Source organism: Corylus avellana, chromosome ca7 (genome assembly GCF_901000735.1).
Source record: "Corylus avellana chromosome ca7, CavTom2PMs-1.0".
Classification (NCBI taxonomy): domain Eukaryota; kingdom Viridiplantae; phylum Streptophyta; class Magnoliopsida; order Fagales; family Betulaceae; genus Corylus; species Corylus avellana.
The window spans coordinates 26148657-26168989 of record NC_081547.1 but is presented as its reverse complement, the minus strand read 5'-3'; the positions used below and the strand labels follow the sequence as shown (position 1 = coordinate 26168989).

Sequence of the window (20333 nt, the reverse complement as noted above, 5' to 3'; positions counted from 1 at the left end):
TTTGTTTATTTAACAAAAATTGATTCAAAAGTTGATAAGCACGGCTAAAGTCAACTGATCGTAAAATATACTTTTAGTGGAAAGAGCAATTAAAAAATGATTTTTTTTCTTTTTTTTAAAGTAGTTTTTGTTTTTAAGATTGAGATAAATGTAAATTTATTAATTTAGTCAATTAAAGTAACAAATAAAAATCACATATCCTTTTAAGGAATTTATTTTCCTTCTCCAATGTTTATCCTTAGAAAATTTCTAGAGCACGGAAACTCAGCAAAGGAGCGAGAGTGCGTGTGTTTTGGGAGGGGGGGAGTCGCACTATAAATACAGAAAACTGAACCGCAACCAACGGTGCTGATAAGCGTAAAGCCAAAAAGCTCTCCCTCTCTGATCAAACTCTCCCTTCTCTCCTCTCTTTCTTATCCAGCGTCCGATCCCTCTCTCCAAAAAAAAAACAATTCCACCAATCACCTCTCGTTTCTCAGCGCGCGCCAAATACAAAACGAAACACACCTTTCTTGCTCTCTCTCAACAGGTGCAGGTACCTCTCTCTTGTTCAAATCGTATTTAATGGCGGGCCTAGGGTTTCAATTTCCGCCATTCATTTTCGTTTGAATACTTGTACATACATATGAATGTGTAATGAGTATATGTAGATTGTTAATTATATGTGTGTCTGTGTTCTTGCTTTTGACTCTGTGAATGCAGTGATCTAGGGTTTTTTTTTTTTTTCTGGCCGGAGATGGCGGAGGCGCCGACGAGTCCGGCGGGCGGGAGCCACGATAGCGGCGGCGAGCAGAGCCCGCGCTCGTCCGGCGTGCGTGAGCAAGACCGGTACTTGCCGATCGCCAACATCAGCAGGATCATGAAGAAGGCGCTGCCTGCCAACGGCAAGATCGCCAAGGACGCCAAGGACACGATGCAAGAATGCGTCTCCGAGTTCATCAGCTTTATCACCAGCGAGTGCGTACCAGATGCTGTTTTTATTATACGGTTTTGTTATTAAATCTGAATCTCTGAAAATTGTTTGCGGTTGGTGTTTGCGTATGGTAAGGGCTTTGTTTTATGGTATGTGATTATTGTTTTTGGAAAGCGAGGGTTGTTTTCTGAGACGTGATTATTGATTTAGGGAGATAGAGTTTTTTAGGTTTTTTTTTTTTTTTTGGTGAAATGTGATTGGTGTAGATTTTGCGGAATTAGGATTTTGGACTTGTTAAATCTGATTTATGTTTTGAGGTTTTTGTGTAGAGCAAGCGATAAGTGCCAGAAGGAGAAGAGGAAGACCATCAATGGCGATGACTTGTTGTGGGCAATGGCAACGTTAGGGTTTGAAGAATATATTGAGCCGCTTAAGGTGTACCTAGTTAGGTACAGAGAGGTAATTAACTTTCCAATTTGGTGAATTGTTTTTCTTTAGACTATGCATTATATCGTTTTTATTTTGTAGATCAATTTGAATTGTTGACTTGTTTAGTTGGTGAAGAAATATGGATAGAACAAAACTCTTGAATATAGGTTTAACGTCCATTTCATATATAAACAATCGGCACATGAATCATTGAAGCCAACTGATTTACGGTGGGCTCCATGTTATCTGTTCTCTGTCCAGATGTTTAAAAATCTAACCCAAGCTTTTGTTCCTTGTTTCTTTCATGCTTTTTCTTATCAACCGATTGGAGCATTAGTATAATATATTTTTCATATACCTCTTGGTTTAGGACCTATTCCCTGTGCATTTGATCTAACAATGTTTTTTTTTTTTTTTTCTTTATTTCTTTGGGATGATTGTGCTGTCACAGTTGGAGGTAAGTAAACCCACATCTATACCATACTATAAATTCTTAGTTTAATTAACTTTGAGTTATATTGGGCCTGTCTGGTTTCTGTTTTTAAAAAATGGTCTCTCCTCTGAAATTTGTTAAAATAACACGGTATAAAAATGCGCTATGAAACGTGTTTTTTTAACAAAAAATCATAGAATTTTTGTTGAATAGCCTGTCATCAAAGAACATCAAAATTACATTTCTGAAACTGTTTTTTGTTTTGAAAAATATAAAATGATTGAGAAAATCATGTTTGTAAGTTTTGTTTTTGTTCTCTGAGAATAGTTTTAAAAAATGGTCTTCTAAAAACACAACCAAACAGGTCCCATAGTTTTCCTTAGTGTCTCTCCTTCAAGACTCAGACTTACACTGTTGGTGAACTATGAATTCCATTAGGGTGATTCCAAAGGATCTGCTAGGGGTGGAGATGCATCTGCTAAAAGGGAAGCAGTTGGAGGTCTGACTGTTCAAAATCCACAGGTGCAAAGCCATAGTTTAAGGACAAATTTATTGAATACTTCCATGCATTGTGTTCTTGTAAACTAAGCTCTCAATCATTAGCTTACTGTTTTGTCTTCTTTCTGCATTGCTGGTGCACAAATATGGCAGTTTGGTCTTCAGGGGCCGTTGAACTACATAAACTCCCAAGTAATTCTCTCTTTCTATCTGTTTCTGTCTGTGTTGCCCACTTCAAAAAAAAAAAAGAAGTACAGTACCACATATATGTGGTATTTCTCTGGAGAAATTGAAGAATACTGGATTTCTCATAGATTTCCAGTGCACAGCTTTAGTGGCACTTTTGGTATTCATTCATGACTACTTATTTCTTTTTTTTTTTTTTTTTTTTTTTTTTCCTTCCTTTAAAGAGATACAACACCGGTTGGAAAGTCATATCAAACTTCTTTTGTTTTTCTAAATTCATGCTTCCGAGTTAGCTAAACATGGCCCAAGAAGATGCACCAGTCTACCTTCTACATTGTTTTATTGTTGCAATGTGGTCATATTTGCCTAGAGAAAAGGTGATCAATTTAGGACTCATATTGCCTAAAACTTGAATTTTCAGTTTTGTCATTTGCTTTTTAGGACTTTTTCTTTTGCTGATGAAGATTTTATTGTTGTAAAAAAATCCTTGGTGGATATAAACAAGTCTAAAACAGAATTACTAATTGTGCGTTTTAAGTCGTTCTTGGTAAATAAGGGCTTGAATTGGATATAGCATTTTCCCCTTTTCTTCCCTCACATTCCTCTAGACTTTTTTTTAGTTGAGTTACTAAAGAATTTTAGGGCATCTTAGTACCATAACTTTCTTTTATTTGTGTATAGTAATTTAATTAACTTTCATATTTGTTTGCCATCAGTTTCTCAAGTGAAGAAATTTTACTTTGGCTGGAGGCATCATATAATTTCTGTTGAACATTTATAATTAATTTTGTTTTGTGGCTAAGTTGCACAAGTTATGTATTTACCTACTAAACAAAACAAAACAAAAGAGATCCTTCATTGTAGGGCTGGGTATCTGTCAGTTCGGACCGGTTAATGGGCTTATTGGTCGGTTAACCGATAAGTTATCGGTTAACCAAATCCTAACTGATTACCGACCGATAAGAAGTGTTAACCGAAAATTATTGGTCATATCGGTAATCGGTTAACCGGTCGGTTAATCGGTTGGTTAAATCGGTTTGGGCTTTTGTGGGCTTTTTATTGGGCTTTTACTGGTTGCTAATTAAGCCAAAAATTAATTGTTTTGGAGGCCCAAATACGTTTTGTTGGGCTAAAGCCTAAAATAGCTTATTAAAAATTAGTTATTTTAGGGTATATTTTTGGCTAAAATACCTTATTGAAGCTTTTTTTTTTTTTTTATATTGATTCACTACAATAATAAATATAAAATTCTAAAAAATTAAAAATTAAAATAGCTTATCAGTCATATCGGTTTTTCGATAAAAAATTTTTAACCGACCGATAAGCTTATCGGTATAAAATTTTTAACCGATTACCGACCGATAACTATCAGTTACGGTTAATATTGGTTCGGTTAAAGTCAGTAATCGGTTAACCTGCCCACCCTATCGTATGGGTTAGAGGAAGTTTTGTATCCATGAGATCTTGTGGATTTCATCTTTTTTTTTTTTTTTTTTGGTAATATCTGGTTTTTTTGCCCTTGCTTTATATTCATTTCAATTGTTGGTAGTTCATTGCTTATGTTAGTGACAGGGAAGGTTTGTTTCATGAGTAGGCCAGGTGATATGGTTAATATGAAGGTTTAAGATAAGAGAGGCTTTTGTCTGTTGTACAAGAGGGACCTTAATTTCCACGAGGGTCTTAGGGGAGAAAAGGGTCAAGATGCACCACGGGGGATTGCTTTTTTTGGCAGAAAGATATTAGAGTTGACAGTATTTTTTAATAAGAAATGGTTGTTGAAACACCAAAGCCTTAGCAGTCATGTTTTCAAGATGTGTTTTGAAGTTCATGTGGTTCTATGCAGTTAAATGCTTCTAGAACAAACTCTCTTGTTTCCCTGCTAGGAGATTGTCTTCTTTGGTGCTACCATGAAGTCTGAAAATGGGGTGGGAAGGGAACCAATGCCAGAGCCAAAGTCGTCATCACTATCTATATAGGGTGGCATCTTTAGATAATATTTTGAATAAGTGTCCAGTTGCAAGCTTCCAAAATTTTGCAATAATTCCATTTTTTTCTGATTTCAATAGCATAAATGAGAATCACCTACATCCATTCTACCACAAGTCCAGTGCCATAACTTTTTCTCAATGGATTGCTTTTAGAAGGAAACTTAAGAGTCTCAGCTCAAATTAGCTGTCTACATCAATTCTGCTAGGATGATGAATGAGATCTCTTCACAGACATCAAAGAAGCTGTAGAAAATAAAGCTCCTGTTTCTTTTGGTTTTATTATTGACTTATTGTAATATCCATGCTTAAGGATGTTACTAACATTGTTTCTGTGGTAGTCTTCAACGACTTTCATGTGCTATAGTTAATTAGTTCCCCAATTCAACCTATATTGCTTCAGTCTTGAAGGTCGAAGTTAATTAATGGCATGTCTTTCACATGATTAGCCTTGTTGGCAGTCCTTACAAAATCGATATGCAGTGATGTGCTGCACCTTAGATGGGTCCTTTATGGTGCAATAATACAATACATACTGCTGTACTATTTCTCAGTTAAGGATCTTTTATGCACGAAAGACTGATGTGCATATAGGTGTCAGATTAAAGTGTCTGAATTTGTAGGCCTCAACATGGGATCGATGTTAGATGTGATTTTGAGAAGGCTTATGTCTGGATGGGGATTTTCCAGACATTTTAGCTGAATGTCTTTTTATGTATATGGGGGGGGGGGCGTCATTTTTATATGCTATTGTTCATAACAGCCTGCTAAATTGGTACGAGCCTCTAGTTGTATCCGTCAATAGATTTCCTAGCCCTTCTCATCTTAATACTTGTGTCAAATTTGTCATAATTGGTAATGATACCTTTAATGTTTTTCATGTATTCAGTTTGCTGATGCTGAAGGTTAGGACCACATCCAGATCTTCCCTCCCAGAATCCTGCTTTGCTGGGAGCAATATTGGGTAATGGACCGTTTGATTGCGAATTGGGAATTATAAGTTCTTTATCTTGGGCTCTTTGTCTCTGTGCTTTATCCATGTTTCATTTAATATTTCAGAAGACTTCTGCTGGCTTTAGTTGAATGGCAGAAAATGTGACATCAGCCATATTTATAACTTATTCAGAAGATTATACATTTCATATTTTGACACATACATAGCATAATATGGTCACTCTCTTAATGCAATATATTTTGGGTGTGTTTGGCTGGCTGAACTCGAGCCTGTCTCTGATTGTTTGTTAGAAATAACATCCTGTTGCCATACCTTATATCCCTTTTAATCTCCCTTTCTGTTTTGACTTGTCAACCAAGATTGGTTATTGGGTTGAGATTCTCCAATGAGTTTGTAGTTCTTTGAAGATGATGGGAATATCATCTGGTGGGGCTTTTTACGCTTATTGCCATAAATCCCAAGGCAGCCTGCTATGTATGTTTTGAGAACAAGGCTTTTTCAGTGAGTTCCAAGTCTCCTATTTTTCCATCGAAGAGGCTTTATTTCTTATGCTATTTAGTCATCTAAGCATTTGATAGACATGCCAAGTATGGTTGCAAAAGTTACTTGCAGGATGGTAGATATGCTTCCAAGGAAGATTTTTAAGAGAGCTAAGCCTATATTACTGACTGCTTCTATCGTACTTCTTTTCTATAAATAAGCTTTCTTCATCTTAATTTTATTTTCTTGGAGTTTATTCTGCCTCATAGCAATAACATTATTCCATTTTTACAAAGGGCTCTGTTAGAAACAGTGTGATGTCTATTTGTGGTATGGTAAATTTCTGTAATGGCTCCATTACTTCCTTTCTATGTGAAAACTGAACATGATGCATTTTGTTTAGAGGTTAAGAGGCTTAGTGGCTGTAGTGTATGGTTGGATGGTAATAACGCAAGTTTTCTGCATTCTTGCAGGTGCATGGTCAGCATTTGGTGGTTGATTCTATGCTAGGAAACGAGTAGGGAGTTCTAGCTTTTCGTTAACCATCTTTGCGAATTATAAGACTGGGAGAATTATTTAGTTTCAACACCAGTAGATTATTTATTGGATTTATCTTTTTCATCCAAAATACTATACATTCTGGGTCTTCTTTTTTCTTTTTCTTTTTCTTTTTTTTTCTTTTTTTTTTTGCCTTTTTGTCGCTGGGCAAATGGGAGGGGAGGGGGTGCTTAAGATTGGTCTCACCACCAGAACAGATTTGTTAGTCTTATAAGCTCTGTAAATTTGGCTCCATCTAATTTAGTTGCTCGACAATGTCAAATTCTGGAACATGTGGAGATTTGGTAGGAGTACCTATCCTTTGTATTTTGTTTTGGATGATTGATGATTGATGAAATTTTCTGCATATCATACTTTGACCCCCGGTAAAAAAAAATTTGACATCTTGGGGACCTCCTGCTGCTGCTGTTGCTCTCTCTCTTGCACACACCCACATTTGATTCGTAGCAAATAATCAATCTGGTAATGAAGGATTGCCTTCCGATCACCTTTTATAAATGCTTGTCAGATTACTGTTCCTGAGAACGTGGATTCTAGTATGATCAATGAAATTCTCGTCCCTAGCTTTTGGACTAATTACGGTTTATTGCAAGAACATCATCGTAAGGTTATGGTCAGTACAAGCAAGGGGTTTGAAAGCAGGTGAAGGAACCATCTACCAATTAACAGTTCAATTTGCTTGACTCATATTCTGTCATCTTACAGTTAAATTTGATGATATGGCTCAGGAAAAAAAAAAAAAAAAAACGTGGTTGATATGGGATGACATTACCGTCCAATTGGACCTTTTAAACAAAGGAAATGATTGGTATCAATAATTTGTCTATATTTACAAACTCAATAGATCAACAATTAGATTTGTAGGATTTACTATAGACTTATGTAAAGTTTACATAAGTCCACAAATCTAATGGTTGATTTGTAAGGTGATATTGAGTAGTTTGTATAGTCCAATTATTTTTTATATGTTAGACGTACACACTGGAGAATGGTAGGATGAGATTTGCTGAGTAGGCAATTCTAACGTAAAAAGCATCTTGCTGTGTGGTTTGAGTATGTGATCTTGGGTTAAGGGCCTTGGTTAGTCATGAGATTAGAGAGATTAGGGTATGGTTGGACTGGTATTTAGAACTTTTATCTTTTTTTGGGTAAGTGGAGAAGAAAAAGGATATATAGGGAATCGTTTTTTATTTTAGTTTGAGTGAAAGTTGGACCATTTGAGTTTGGATAGATATGTGGGTGGGTGAGAACTTTGATCCTCCTGAGTCTTACATGGCTTTGGTGGTTTGGAAAAAATTGAGCTCCATTTTTTCCAAACCACGGGAATATTTATATCTTGAGTTCGATTTCGGAAAATCATCGACAGAAGGTAACAATGTACCCTAGATGTCTCTTAAGGAAAACAGCACGTTTGCATTGCTAACGCTACTGAGCACCATACTATTAGACTTTCCTTGTGAGGGGGTGTTTATCGTGCAAGAGTCGATTCGGATAGGGATCCCAAATGAAATAACAAATAAAAATTAATTGTAATATCCCATTGCAGAAAATGAACAGTTGATAGTAGCATTTCTCATGTCATCTTTTAGAAGGTTGGATGCATAAAACTCTTTAATGGTCCAGCGGGCTTCTTAGTGTAGTTGTCTGGCATCGGTTTTATCGTTAGAAGAAAAAGGTGTAAATTGAATTATGAAAAGATTGGTCCACCCATGGTGTTGATCTGCAAGCCAATTGTTTGTGCTAGTTTTCTGAACCACTCGGGAGCGACTTTAAATGAATTGGGTCCAAGACAAGAGTGAAGCAGTGGGACAATGACAAAGTTGTCTCACACCCAAAAACAAACATGATGTACGACATTTAGGTGAAGAGGCCTCTTTATTATTTCACAGCACACACGCAGCAGCACGTGATACTTATTTGTTTGTCACCGAGGAAGCTGTCACGTTAGACGCACGTGGCAAGTGATCATGCAAAGAGAGGGCGTGGTGGCATCATATTTTGGGTCTCTCTTTTCTCTCTCTCTCTCTCTCTCTCTCTCTCTCTCTCTCAGATTTGGTTGAACCTCAAGAACAAGAAGAGGAAATGCTCCTCTGAAAATGTAGTGATTATCTAATGTTCCCCTCCCCCCCAACGACGTGACCATCATTTCTTGCCTGCTCTCTAACCCGCCAGCTCAACCCCCAACACACCCCACCCCCCACTTGCCCTTATATGTTGAGAAAGAGTTGGTCCTTTATTGGCAGCCTTAAACACCATGGCTAACAAATAACACCACCTCAATTATATATGCCAATTAAAACCTCTTGCTTGCTTATACAACAAACAAATTGTATCTATTACTAATGTAGAAGGGTTATCGGTTTTTCTCCCGTGGATAATAATATATATTATTGTGAAGAATAACTGAATAAGCACAAATGTCAAATGATGCCTACTAGAAAGGCACGTTATTGATCATGTTAGGATTAGTTTGGACAACTCATACCCCAAGAGGGTCCAGCTCACGCCACTAGCAACCCCTTCCTGATGCCTCGACTTACACTAATAAATTCCCAGTACCTTTAATGCCCACAGTCTCCTTTTCTTTCCTCTGGTCAAAACACGTCTTCTTCTGGTATTCACCAAAGTAAGCCTGTTGGTATACAGCTGGCCACGTTAATGACCCAGAGAGAGAGAGAGAGAGAGAGAGAGAGAGAGAGGCTTCTGTGTTGGGGGGTGAAAGAGATTCAGTACATGATCTGGCAGTCCTCACGTGGGCTACCCATATGTTCGTTGAACACGAAGTGCATTGCAAGCAGAGACAACAAAGGCATCAACGCCATGCTCTTTTATTCCCCTTGCTTTGCTTCAACCCACCACTCACGCTGTCCCCTATCCCTGTGCCTTCACGCGCTTACTACAAATCCTTTACTATCCATCCCTACGTATTTCGGTATATTATATATATATATATATATATATATATATATATATATATATCATGGGATCAACTTTTGCTCTAAATTGGGTCAGAGAAGTTTTCTTCATTTATGCATACATTAAGATTAGAATAAATTTATTTTATCATAATTATAACTTTCATAAGTACGAGGTTTATTAGACCTAGGTTGTTGGGCTAAGCAACCCGAATATTCAACCCACTCATCATAACGCCCAAGTATCCAAGTTTCACTACAAAAGATGCACTTGATCCCTCTCTCTCTCACTCTCATGTTCTCTAGCTCTTCAATACATGTGTTCTAACTTCTCTCTCCTTGATTCGCTATTTCTTTCTCGCATATTCTCTCCCGGCCTTTGGTTCTCAAGCACCAAAATGGTGCTTCAGTCTTCTCAAAGATCAACAATTTCTCTATTTCATAGGAGAAACTATTTCATTTGGTACGGCTATTTGAAAACTGCACTAACAAGGTTATAGATTTGAAAGTGCAAAATTGCATTGCTCATTTTAGTATTTTTAATTGATATAATCCATATATTAAATAATATAAGCTAGGTAAGTACTACATGTAATCTGAGTAATTCATGAGAGAGAGCTCAATAAGGCTCGCTTGTCAAACAAGTGCATACTCGGTAGCTTAAATTATCCAAACACCGGTGCCTATTCAGATAGGTGGGCATGCACCGAACCTTCTCTCATGAGTTTGCACCCAATAATCCCTATATGGTCTCTTTCACAGTAATGATTTCTCTCTCTTGGCTGGTAAAGTCTTATTTAGGTCCTCTCTCTCTTGGTTTTTCTTTCCTTTTTCTGTCACGTTATTGGACAAAAAGTAGGCTATTTTTTCGCCGGACGAAATGTGCAAATTAAGCATTATCTGATGATCTCCTCAATCTGCGCCTAAATTTGTCTTTGAAACCACCAAATCATCACTACTTAGTTGTCAAAGAAAACAAAAACCAGTGAATAAAGACGGTGTATATATATATATATACATATATATAATATGACGTGCATCCAATCATGCTATAGATTCTCCATCTAAATCGAATATCATATCCTCTTATACTCTCATCGTCATCTTCACTCAATCTCCCAGTCACAAAAGGTCAAATCTCTATAAAATTTAAGGAAAAAAAAAAAAAAGAAGGTACATGCATTGGTAGCATAGTTATATGTTAACTATATATGGTCAAATATAATGCAGAAAAAACTCGGGCATCCATAGTTAATTATAATTTATAGGATTATGTTATGTTAATGCATAGGTTAAATTCTTAAAACTCAAAACGGTTACTAAATCGTTCTTACAAAAGACGTGACAGTTCACATAGTAATTTTAAACTGTAAATACAAGAGAACTAAATTAAGAAGCTAGTGTTGATTTAATATCAAAATTAATAATAAAATTAAATAACAAATTACTGAATATCTAATTATTCCCGCTTCTACAATGTTGCTCGTATTGTAGAACAGTACATACATAGTGTGGTAGTTTAAGGATACATTGAAATGGATTGGCGCGTGAGATTACACCCTTGACTGTGCAGTGTAGCAGGTGGACTTGACTCTTTGTTAGAGTACGTGGCGTGAGGGTTGAGTCCTAACATTCAAGGTTGGGCCCACGACAGAGCCAGTGTCCATACTAAGGAGTAGTGGGTCCACACGATTGAGGACACGTCAGATCTATCTGACTTTGACGCTTTCGCTGTTTTTTATTTTTTTAATTTTTTTATAATAATTGAAAATGACAGAACAGAACGATTAAAATGATTATTTTACCTGATTGTCATTGTAGTTCAGTAACATTTGCTTGCTAAAAATCAATGGCAAAAAGAGTAAATATAGACAATTCAAGTTGGGTTTAACTATAATTTGACTTAATCCTTTCACAACATTAAAGTAATTTAAGGTAATTTACATTAATCATGCACAAAAATTCTTGATGCAAGAGTAATATTTATTTAACCACTTGAACATTAATTGTCCATTTGCTAAACAATTTTGATTCGTTACTATTCATCCGTTCCTAACGGGTAGCTCAATCAGTTGAAGACTGCGCCTTATGAAGCGAAAATCACTAGTTCGAATCTTTTCTCTCTCTCTTGTGTGGACATGTCAACAAAAAAAAAAAAAATAGAGATTATTAAATTATAGTGGACGAATATTTTTATCTCCTCAAAAAGTGAAAAGACAAAAATCCATTTTAAATATAATTAATTGAATATTTTTCGGGGATCTGTTCCTTAACCACCCTTCGTATTATAAACGTGGAAACTAACTACCCACACTTTCAACTGTTCACTAGTCATGCTATTTACTACGGTTTATGGCTTTATAAAGTTTATATAATGAGTACGAGTAATGCAACTCACCTAAGAAAAAACAATAAATAAAATAATGATATTTCTAACTTTTATTCATTATACTTGATATGACGTGTTTTAATTTTTTTTTTTTTTAAAGAAAAAAGATTAGTGTAAGAAGTCACTTAAAATACGTTAGGTAAACCAATATGATATGAATATGATAAATAAGCGTGAAGAATAACATTAATTACTTTTATATGTTTTTGTTTACAATTAAAAGAGACAGGCCACTCCCAAAAAAAAAAAAAAAGGCAACGAAAATCAATTGTAACTATTGTACCTAGCACTTGCATGCTCGGAGCCGAACATGCTTAGAAGATCAGTAGGACCCATGGCAGAGACGTACAGTTAATATTAACAAGATTGAGGATTCCCATTTTGTGAAACAGACTTTCACCTTAGTACATGCCAACCACTTTAGAAATTTTATTGAAGCCACTGAGCCATCATCATTGGTAATTACTCTTATATTAAATAAACAACCAAATATCATTAGTAGCATTATAAATTTATTTCAATTAAGATAGAAGAAAATTGGCTATTATTAGGAGTGTCATAATTTTGATTACAGGTTCTTCAAATTAAGATGATAGTTCACGTGACACTATTACCAAAATATTCCTTGAGAAATGCTACATTCATTTCTAAATGCATGAAATTCAAACTTACCATTAAATCCAAAATTCAACAGAGATACATCCAAAATTTAATTATGACTTATATATAGTGACACATTATAGAGTATGAGTATGAGAGTGTGTGTAGTATTTTTTTTACCAATTTAACAAATAAATTTGATTATGGTGGACATCAGTTTGTAAATCCATGTAGCGTAATACTTACCATATCTAATAAAGTGGCGGTCACTAGTTCGAATCTCTATCACCCCTTTTGTGCGGACATTTAAAAAAAAAAAAAAAACTTACTACATCAATTACTAAATAATTGAATTTAATTGTGATTGACGTGGCACACGGACTACAACATCAATTTGTAAAAAAATTTATAACACCCCCAAACATAAATATATATATATATATATATATATATATAAGGTTGAAAGTGAGATCCAGTGGACCGACCGACCGACCGACCGATCTTATGGTATTGGGTCACTAGTACCAGTGTCAAGGACAGCAGGTGGTGTACGATAAACCTCGTTAAATTTTTCCTAAACGTACGGCATTTGCTGTCACCCTGAACCATGAGTTTCCGATTTGTTTGCTCTCCTACGCATCCTTGAGGCACGTCGGAGCACGCTATAGAAAAAATTAAATTAAAAATAAAAAGTTAAATACAGATTTGATCCAGCTAAGAGTTTTATTAATTTTTAAAAGCAATAAATTTGGTTAATGTGGGTTTCTCATCTTTATGAAAATAATTATTCCATCCATCTACCATTAAAATATTGAAGAAATTATGAAAAACAGTTAAGCAAGTCCTATCCAACATTACAACATGTATATGTGTCATATCAACAAATATCCTATAGCAGAGAAAAAAAAAAAAAAAATGAAGGGGGTGGACCGGTTGTATTGATGGGGCGAAATTCCTTCCAATGATAATGGTGATCGTAAAGTACTTCGACAACCCATTTCCGCCATAGCAAAGGTGGGTCGATGGACCTCATCTCGTAAAGATGTTACGGGAGACTCTTCCTCCCCCTCTTGACGACCTTTTCTTGTGTTGTGATACATTGTGGGAACTTGCACGAGCATCTCCATGAGTGAGGGTTCTTTGCAAGTCCCCCAGCCTTTGCGGGGTTGTCGGAGAACCCCACCATCATCAATAGAGAGAAATATGTAATCGTGACAACTTTCGATAAGACGGCAAACGAGCCTAACAACATATAAACAAAAAAGAGTAATCTTATAAACTCACCCACTTATAGGGGTGCAAAGGCGGTTACGGTTAGCGGTTAGTGGCAATAACCGCTAACCGTAACCGCCTTAGCGGTTAGTAGATTTTACTAACCGCAACCGCTAACTGCCTAGCGGTTAACGGTTAGCGGTTAACCGCCGGTTAGCGGTTAGCGAAATAGATAACCGCCTGTTAACCGCTTTTTTAAAATTGGGCTTTTCTTTTGGGCTTTTTGGGCTTTCTTTAGGGCTTTTTGGAATTATTTTTTTGGGCTTTTTTTTACCCTCATTTTTTTTTTTCTTGTATTTTTAATATCTTCTTGGACCCAATTGCTATAAAAAGAGCCCATATTGAAAAATAAAAAATATTTGACCCAAAATTTGCATTTACTTATACTTTAAAAAAATTTCCTTAAATATTAAATCATAACCGGTTAATTATTTAAATTCTTATCATATTTACTTATAATCTTTTTTCTTTGAATTGAACTTAATATCTAATGGTAAATGGTAATGTTCAAATTCCTAAATCCTAAATTCCTAAAGTATCTAATAATGCTTTAATTAAATTGTAGACTTGTAGTTATAAGTAATATATTGTTTAATTCAATTGAATCAATTGTGATTATCATTATACATGAATCATATGATTAACTTGTAGACTTATAACTTATGAGTTATGTCATATTATATATGTATTATTTATTATTATATAATCATATGATTTAATGATCAAGTCATCATGTGATATAATCATATCAATTATAGTGATAATATATAAATTACTAAAATTATAATGATAATACATTAATACTTAAATTGTGTTTATAAGTAATACATTGGTCATTGTTTAATCCAATGTCAATTACTTAATTTGATATTATACGAATCATATCATCATTGTACATTAATAATATGATTCACTTGAAGTCTTGAATAAAATATTTGAATTGTCATTGAATCATATGATTAAGTATTGATATTATACATTTATATTATTCATATACATATGTAGACTTATATAGACTTATAACATATATAGACTTATAAGTTTATAACATACATTGAAAATAAGTCTCTAGATATTTAATTGTTGTATTAGTATGAATTGATATACTTATGAGTTATGTCATATTATATATGTATAATTTGTTATTATATAATCAAATGATTTAATGATCAATCTCATATGATATAATCATATAAATTATAGTGATAATATATTAATACTCAAATTGTGATTTAATTATTTTTTTAAAAAAATTGTGATTTAATGATCAAGTGATTATGTTATTTGTATATATATTTTTATAATTAATGATCAAGTGATTATGTTATTTGTATAAATATTTTTATAATTATAATTATAAAAATATATTATATAAAAAGGCGGTTAGCGGTTAGCGGTTACGGTTAGTAGACCCAATAACCGCTAACCGCTAACCGCTAGGCGGTTATGGCGGTTAGGCGGTTAGCGGTTAATGCGGTTAGGCGGTTAGGCGGTTGGCGGTTATAGCGGTTAGCGGTTAGCGGGCGGTTTTTAACCGCCCGCCTTTGCACCCCTACCCACTTATCAATTTCATCACTTTCTAAAACCAAAAAGTGTTTTGATAAAAATAAAAACCACATGGACCATTTTCTGATTTAAACCAAATAAAAATCCACACATCAACATGTGATTAAAAGTATATAATCTCGTCTCCACATATATTTTTATAAAGAAAGCACACATATTATTTGATCAAAAGACAAAGAACATAACTTAAGTAGCATATATATATATATATAATGCCAGTTTCATGTACTCGACAGAAAACATTGACAAATACCTCTTTCCTATTCTTTTTTCTCAAACATGCTCAAGTAGCGCGTGTACTACACGCTCTCCCTCCTGCTGAAAATAATGCAAGCGTCCAAAACTCCAAATGAAGCAAATGCACGTAAAGAAGCGTGTTACAATGGCGGCGCGTGGAGTAAAACGTATAAAAAAGGAGACATATTAAATAGCAGAGAATCCAGAGACAAAGGCCCGAACAGCGGAGATGAGGAGGGGGGGGGTGTGTGATCACGTTGGGGGATACTCATTCCCTCACCAAAGTCTATCTGTCTGCCGCTCTGTCCGATCCCTCTGTTTTTCTCAACTTTTTTTATTTTTTTTATTTTTTTTCTTTTCCTCTTTCCACCCCCTTCCCCTTAAATACCCTGCTTCCATCTTCTCTCCCCTCAAACCCCACTCTCTCTCTCTCTCTCTCTCTCTCCTCCCCCAAGAAACACAAACACAGAAAATATCTGAGAAAACTCTTGTGAGGGACTTTTCGTTTAGTGGGTGTTGTGGGGATCGAGCGATCGAGCTGCTAGCTAGCTAGCTAGACAAAGACAATGACGATGAGCAACAACGTGGGGCAATTTGGAGACACGACACTAACAAAAGTGTTTGTGGGAGGGCTGGCATGGGAGACGCCGAAGGAGGCCATGAGAGAGCACTTTGAGAAGTACGGCGAGATATTGGAGGCTGTGATTATCTCCGATAAGATCACTGGCAGATCCAAGGGCTACGGATTCGTAAGTACTCCCATGGTGGATCTGATCTGATTAAGCTTAATTTGTTACACGTGCGTCTTATGGGATTTATTAATTTGTAGGTGACGTTCAAGGAGGCTGAAGCAGCTAAGAAGGCTTGCGAGGACGCCACGCCGATTATCAACGGGCGCCGCGCCAACTGCAACCTGGCTTCGCTCGGAGCTCGCCGCCCAAGGTCGACGGCTTCCACCACTCCTCAACAACAAGGTATATATATATATATATATATTTGATTCTTTTGGCAATGGCATTGTCGTAAATGCGACAATCATGGGGGGGTGTATGTAACGTTTGTGTTAATGTGCATGATGAAGGATCCAACGGTGGACCGAGGCCCACGTCAGCTGCACCGGCGAATCAGATGCAGTGGTACTACCCGGCGGCGGCGGGGACACCCCCTTCGCCCTTTCATCATCAGCATCATCAGCCCGTTCCTTTCTATGGGTACGTATATGCCTCTTGCTAGTAATTAATTAATTAATTAACCTACACTTACGTTTTAGGGATATATATTATTCACAATAGCTCCATCTTAATTATGCTTTAATTAATTAATTAATTCCCCTAATCACCTTGTATTATCAGGTACTCTCCCACATACATTGCCACTGATATCAGCTACAATCATGTAAGCACTGGATCTCATATACCACTCTGTTGAACTTACTTCTATAACTATATATGTATTAATTTAAGGAAGCAAGTTTAAGATCCGACAATGGACCAAACCCGGGTCGGGGAATTTTGAATTTTTTTTCTTATTTTATATGTGTGTCTAAAAATTAGGCTTATTCTACCGATAAATGCTTTAGTGCAATAAAAAATGTCATTTTTTGCCCATAAAAATCTAGACGGCAAGAGGTCATAGGCTCTATTCATAGTTAATGTGATTCCACCCACTGATGAGCCTATAACCTCTTGCCACCTAAGACTTTTATGGCCTAAAAATGGTCATTTTATTGTACTATAACATATCTCTATTCCGCCTCTCATTGGCATTTCAGTCTTCTATGAGAAATTCTAAATCCATCCCTAGATCCTATATATGCTAAGATATATATCAATGCCCTATATTGTTTGTGGTTATAAAAGGGAATTTTTTTTTTTTTTTTCAAAATAAAAAAAATATTGCCTTTTAATTAATAAAAAAAATTATCTAAAAAAATAATAAGAAATGAAGCTAATTGTTTACTTTGTTTGAATGATTATTACACATGCAGAAGCTAAACTACAGCGGAGGGAGCTACATGAATGGGCATTTCTCTCAAGTGTATCCGGGGCAAGCTATGGTGGGTGGCAACACATTGATGCCCATGTACCCTTATTACCATTACCATCAATCACAAACAATGGGCCTACCAGCCCACATCTTCTCGCCAACAACAGCGGGCCCCATTGCCTCCGTCCCGGCGATCATGTCAAAACCAGCATCAATTGCTCCCACCACAGGTACACACATTCATTCAACTTGTGCCTGCCTCACATGCTAACAATACCTAGTATTCAACATGTCTTTAAAAACGAAAGGACCAAACTGCCCTTCCATTAAGGAATTTTGTACTTCAGTTTTTACTCAAAACTTTTTATAAATTATTAGCGTGGTATTCTATGTGAAACTTACCACATCAGTTGCACAAGATATCACGTGACGCTTGTCATATTTACAAATCGATGTTAACGATTCACTCAAGTAAATTTGTAAGAGATATTTGAGGGAATATATAAATAAATGTAAACTGATATTACAAAGACAGTTTGCTTGGCTGTGGAATAGGTACAATGGGCGCAGATGAGAGGTTTAAGAAGGTTGGGTAAGAGGGAAGAGGGGGCACTTAGTTGGGAATAACAAAGCAGGGGAAGTTGGTGGCTGCTCAGAACAACCTTATTATCTGATCTGTCGTGGCTGCTCTTTCCAATTTTTTCAATTTCAATTTTTTTTTTTTTTTTTTTAATTCTTATTCTTAGTTGCTTGATAGGATTCTTTCATTCTCATTCTCTCTCTCTCTCTCTAACACCTCAGATTTGAGCTGTAATTTCTGTAAACCATTTAAAAAAATGAAAACTGAAGTCCATGCTTATCTGTTATTACCCATTATCTTCTGGGTTGCTTTTTACAGATTTCTCTCTCTCTCTCTCTCTCTCATGTTCCAGCTTTTACTAATACCAACAAAAGGCTTAAATATCAATGTGGTGTGCCATCATTTCTCCTTATAATATGCATTAAAAAAACAATTTTTCAGATTACTAAATGAGTTGGCCATGAACCTGTCTCAACAACCATGTGATGTTCTGATAATTACAATCACAGTAAAGACAAGCCATGCTTGGATATCACTCTTATGAACCCTGTTAAAGTGGTTGGATACCCTTCTAAGTTCTAATTAAATATTACAACTCTCTAATAGCCAATAGGAAGGGATCAAAATTGCTTATAATTGACTCACAAGAGGACATATACAGGATTCACCTATTTTGGACAAATAAGCCCATAAATAGGTTCTACATTGCGCTCTTTGTAAAACTATCTGAATTACACGTAATTCGAACTTACTATCATGAATTGTCCTCGACAGGGAGAGAGGGAGGGAAGGATTGGCATAGGCCATGTATTAGGTACTAAACCTTATCAGCAAAATTTTGACCCCTAGCACCTGTCCATAATAATTTTTGGCTACGTTCCTGGTCCTAGATAAGTGGGCCTTACAAGGCCTTTTCGTTGGTGCTTTCCAATTTATTTAATTGTGAGGCACGTAGCAAGCTTGTGTTTCCCTTGTACAATAGGACATGCAGATTTGAAGAGTGTGTTTGGCAAACAACACTGCACTGTTCATGTTTGGTGAGGAAAAAAATAAGTGTAATAATTAGTATAGAAAAATAAAAAAAGTAGTATTGAAAAATAGAAAATTTTTGTTTTATAGTGATTTTTTTTTATTTGAATAGTAGTAAAAAGCAAATGATGTGATATAAAAAGTGAATAATATGATATAAAAGTGAGAATGTTTTAATGTTTATTTTTTTGAGAAATAAAATGAATAGTATTTAGAAATATTGATGTCGTTTAACAAACAAAGCCAAAGGGTTGACCTATCGCGTGATTTAGGACGATAAGTATGCCGTTGATTTTGGAGAAGACAGACCCTTTCTCCACAAAAGAATGGCCTAAAAAGATCCTTCTTTCCAACCTTGGGCCTCACATAGTCACATGGAAGACTTTAAAATATACAGCAAAAAGATCATATCGGATTCGAACCAAGGATTGGCTCTTGAAAAAACTATTTTAAGGGTCTATTTGAGTTTGTGATTTAAAAATAACAATTTAAAAAAATAATTTTTAAAAATACAGTTAAGCGTTTTGCAAAATCACGGTTTGACGTTTAAAATATTAGTTTAGCTTTTAAAATTGTACGTTTTTTTTTAAAAAAACACATCTTTATTTGCGATTTGAAAACATAAATTTTTTACCTTTTTCAAATTGTAATTATTTAAAAACGCAATTTCAAACAATTTATTTTTTTATGATTTGGCTTAAAATTGCATTTTTCGTGTATGAAATCGCAATACTAAATACACCATTAACTAAACATGGATGAGTAGACTATGCTTGACCCGATCGATGTGACATTTGAAATATGTCATTCTTCTTCTTCTTCACAATGCAAATCCCTTTAGTTTATTTATTGAAACTATATAAAATGTTAGTTTAACAATAAAATTTTCAAGATCCTAATTAAATCATATCTCATACTCAACGACGACGTTTAGATAGGGATTGGCTGCAATTTTCTAATCGAATAATCCGAACGGCGGCCACGAAAAAGACATTCAAAATTCACTTGCCTCCATCAATCAAAGGTGTCTTTTCTATCAAGCTGCTTAAATTGACCGTAATTCAGACAACTAAATGCCTCTATAACCATTCCCCACAATGCCACAAGTCACAATCGTGCTTTTGCTACTATCTATATATGGCTATGTTTGCGAACATTCCGGGCCGACACTGTAGCTGGAACGGCACTGTTCCAACTACAGTGCCAGCAGCAAAAATTGACTTTTTGCTTCTTCTTTTTTTTTTTTTTTAATAAAGCAAAATATTAAAAAAAAGAAAAAAGAAAAAATGAGGAGAAAGGGGTGGCTGGAACCACCCCAACGT

The 20333-nt window shown here is 35.5% G+C and overlaps 2 protein-coding genes across 3 annotated transcripts; both read left to right on the top strand.

The window, feature by feature from the left end:
• Positions 1 to 253: 253 nt before the first annotated feature.
• Positions 254 to 6788, top strand: LOC132187416 (nuclear transcription factor Y subunit B-1-like). The gene is made up of 8 exons (XM_059601718.1): positions 254 to 535; positions 703 to 957; positions 1243 to 1372; positions 1794 to 1799; positions 2214 to 2297; positions 2427 to 2465; positions 5334 to 5408; positions 6353 to 6788. Exons 2-7 carry the CDS (start codon positions 737 to 739, stop codon positions 5352 to 5354), a joined length of 501 nt encoding a protein of 166 aa, XP_059457701.1. The 5' UTR covers positions 254 to 535; positions 703 to 736; the 3' UTR covers positions 5355 to 5408; positions 6353 to 6788.
• An 8878-nt stretch (positions 6789 to 15666) lies between these two features.
• Positions 15667 to 18299, top strand: LOC132187501 (probable RNA-binding protein ARP1). 2 transcript variants are annotated; one of them, XM_059601829.1, is made up of 6 exons: positions 15667 to 16165; positions 16246 to 16390; positions 16498 to 16627; positions 16769 to 16811; positions 17404 to 17632; positions 17958 to 18299. In XM_059601829.1, exons 1-6 carry the CDS (start codon positions 15983 to 15985, stop codon positions 17996 to 17998), a joined length of 771 nt encoding a protein of 256 aa, XP_059457812.1. In that variant the 5' UTR covers positions 15667 to 15982; the 3' UTR covers positions 17999 to 18299. The 2 variants fall into 2 exon arrangements, with proteins under 2 accessions (XP_059457812.1, XP_059457813.1); XM_059601830.1 differs by having other exon boundaries at positions 15669 to 16165; positions 17938 to 18299.
• Positions 18300 to 20333: the final 2034 nt, after the last annotated feature.

Excerpts from the sequence above, each read along its gene's own strand:
- LOC132187416 (XM_059601718.1), top strand. The coding sequence starts at position 737 with ATGGCGGAGGCGCCGACGAGTCCGGCGGGCGGGAGCCACGATAGCGGC. Across the intron at positions 2,298-2,426 it reads TGACTGTTCAAAATCCACAG|TTTGGTCTTCAGGGGCCGTT; the intron begins GTGCAAAGCCAT and ends CAAATATGGCAG. Across the intron at positions 2,466-5,333 it reads TGAACTACATAAACTCCCAA|TTTGCTGATGCTGAAGGTTA; the intron begins GTAATTCTCTCT and ends TCATGTATTCAG.
- LOC132187501 (XM_059601829.1), top strand. The coding sequence starts at position 15,983 with ATGACGATGAGCAACAACGTGGGGCAATTTGGAGACACGACACTAACA. Across the intron at positions 16,166-16,245 it reads GATCCAAGGGCTACGGATTC|GTGACGTTCAAGGAGGCTGA; the intron begins GTAAGTACTCCC and ends ATTAATTTGTAG. Across the intron at positions 16,628-16,768 it reads CAGCCCGTTCCTTTCTATGG|GTACTCTCCCACATACATTG; the intron begins GTACGTATATGC and ends TTGTATTATCAG.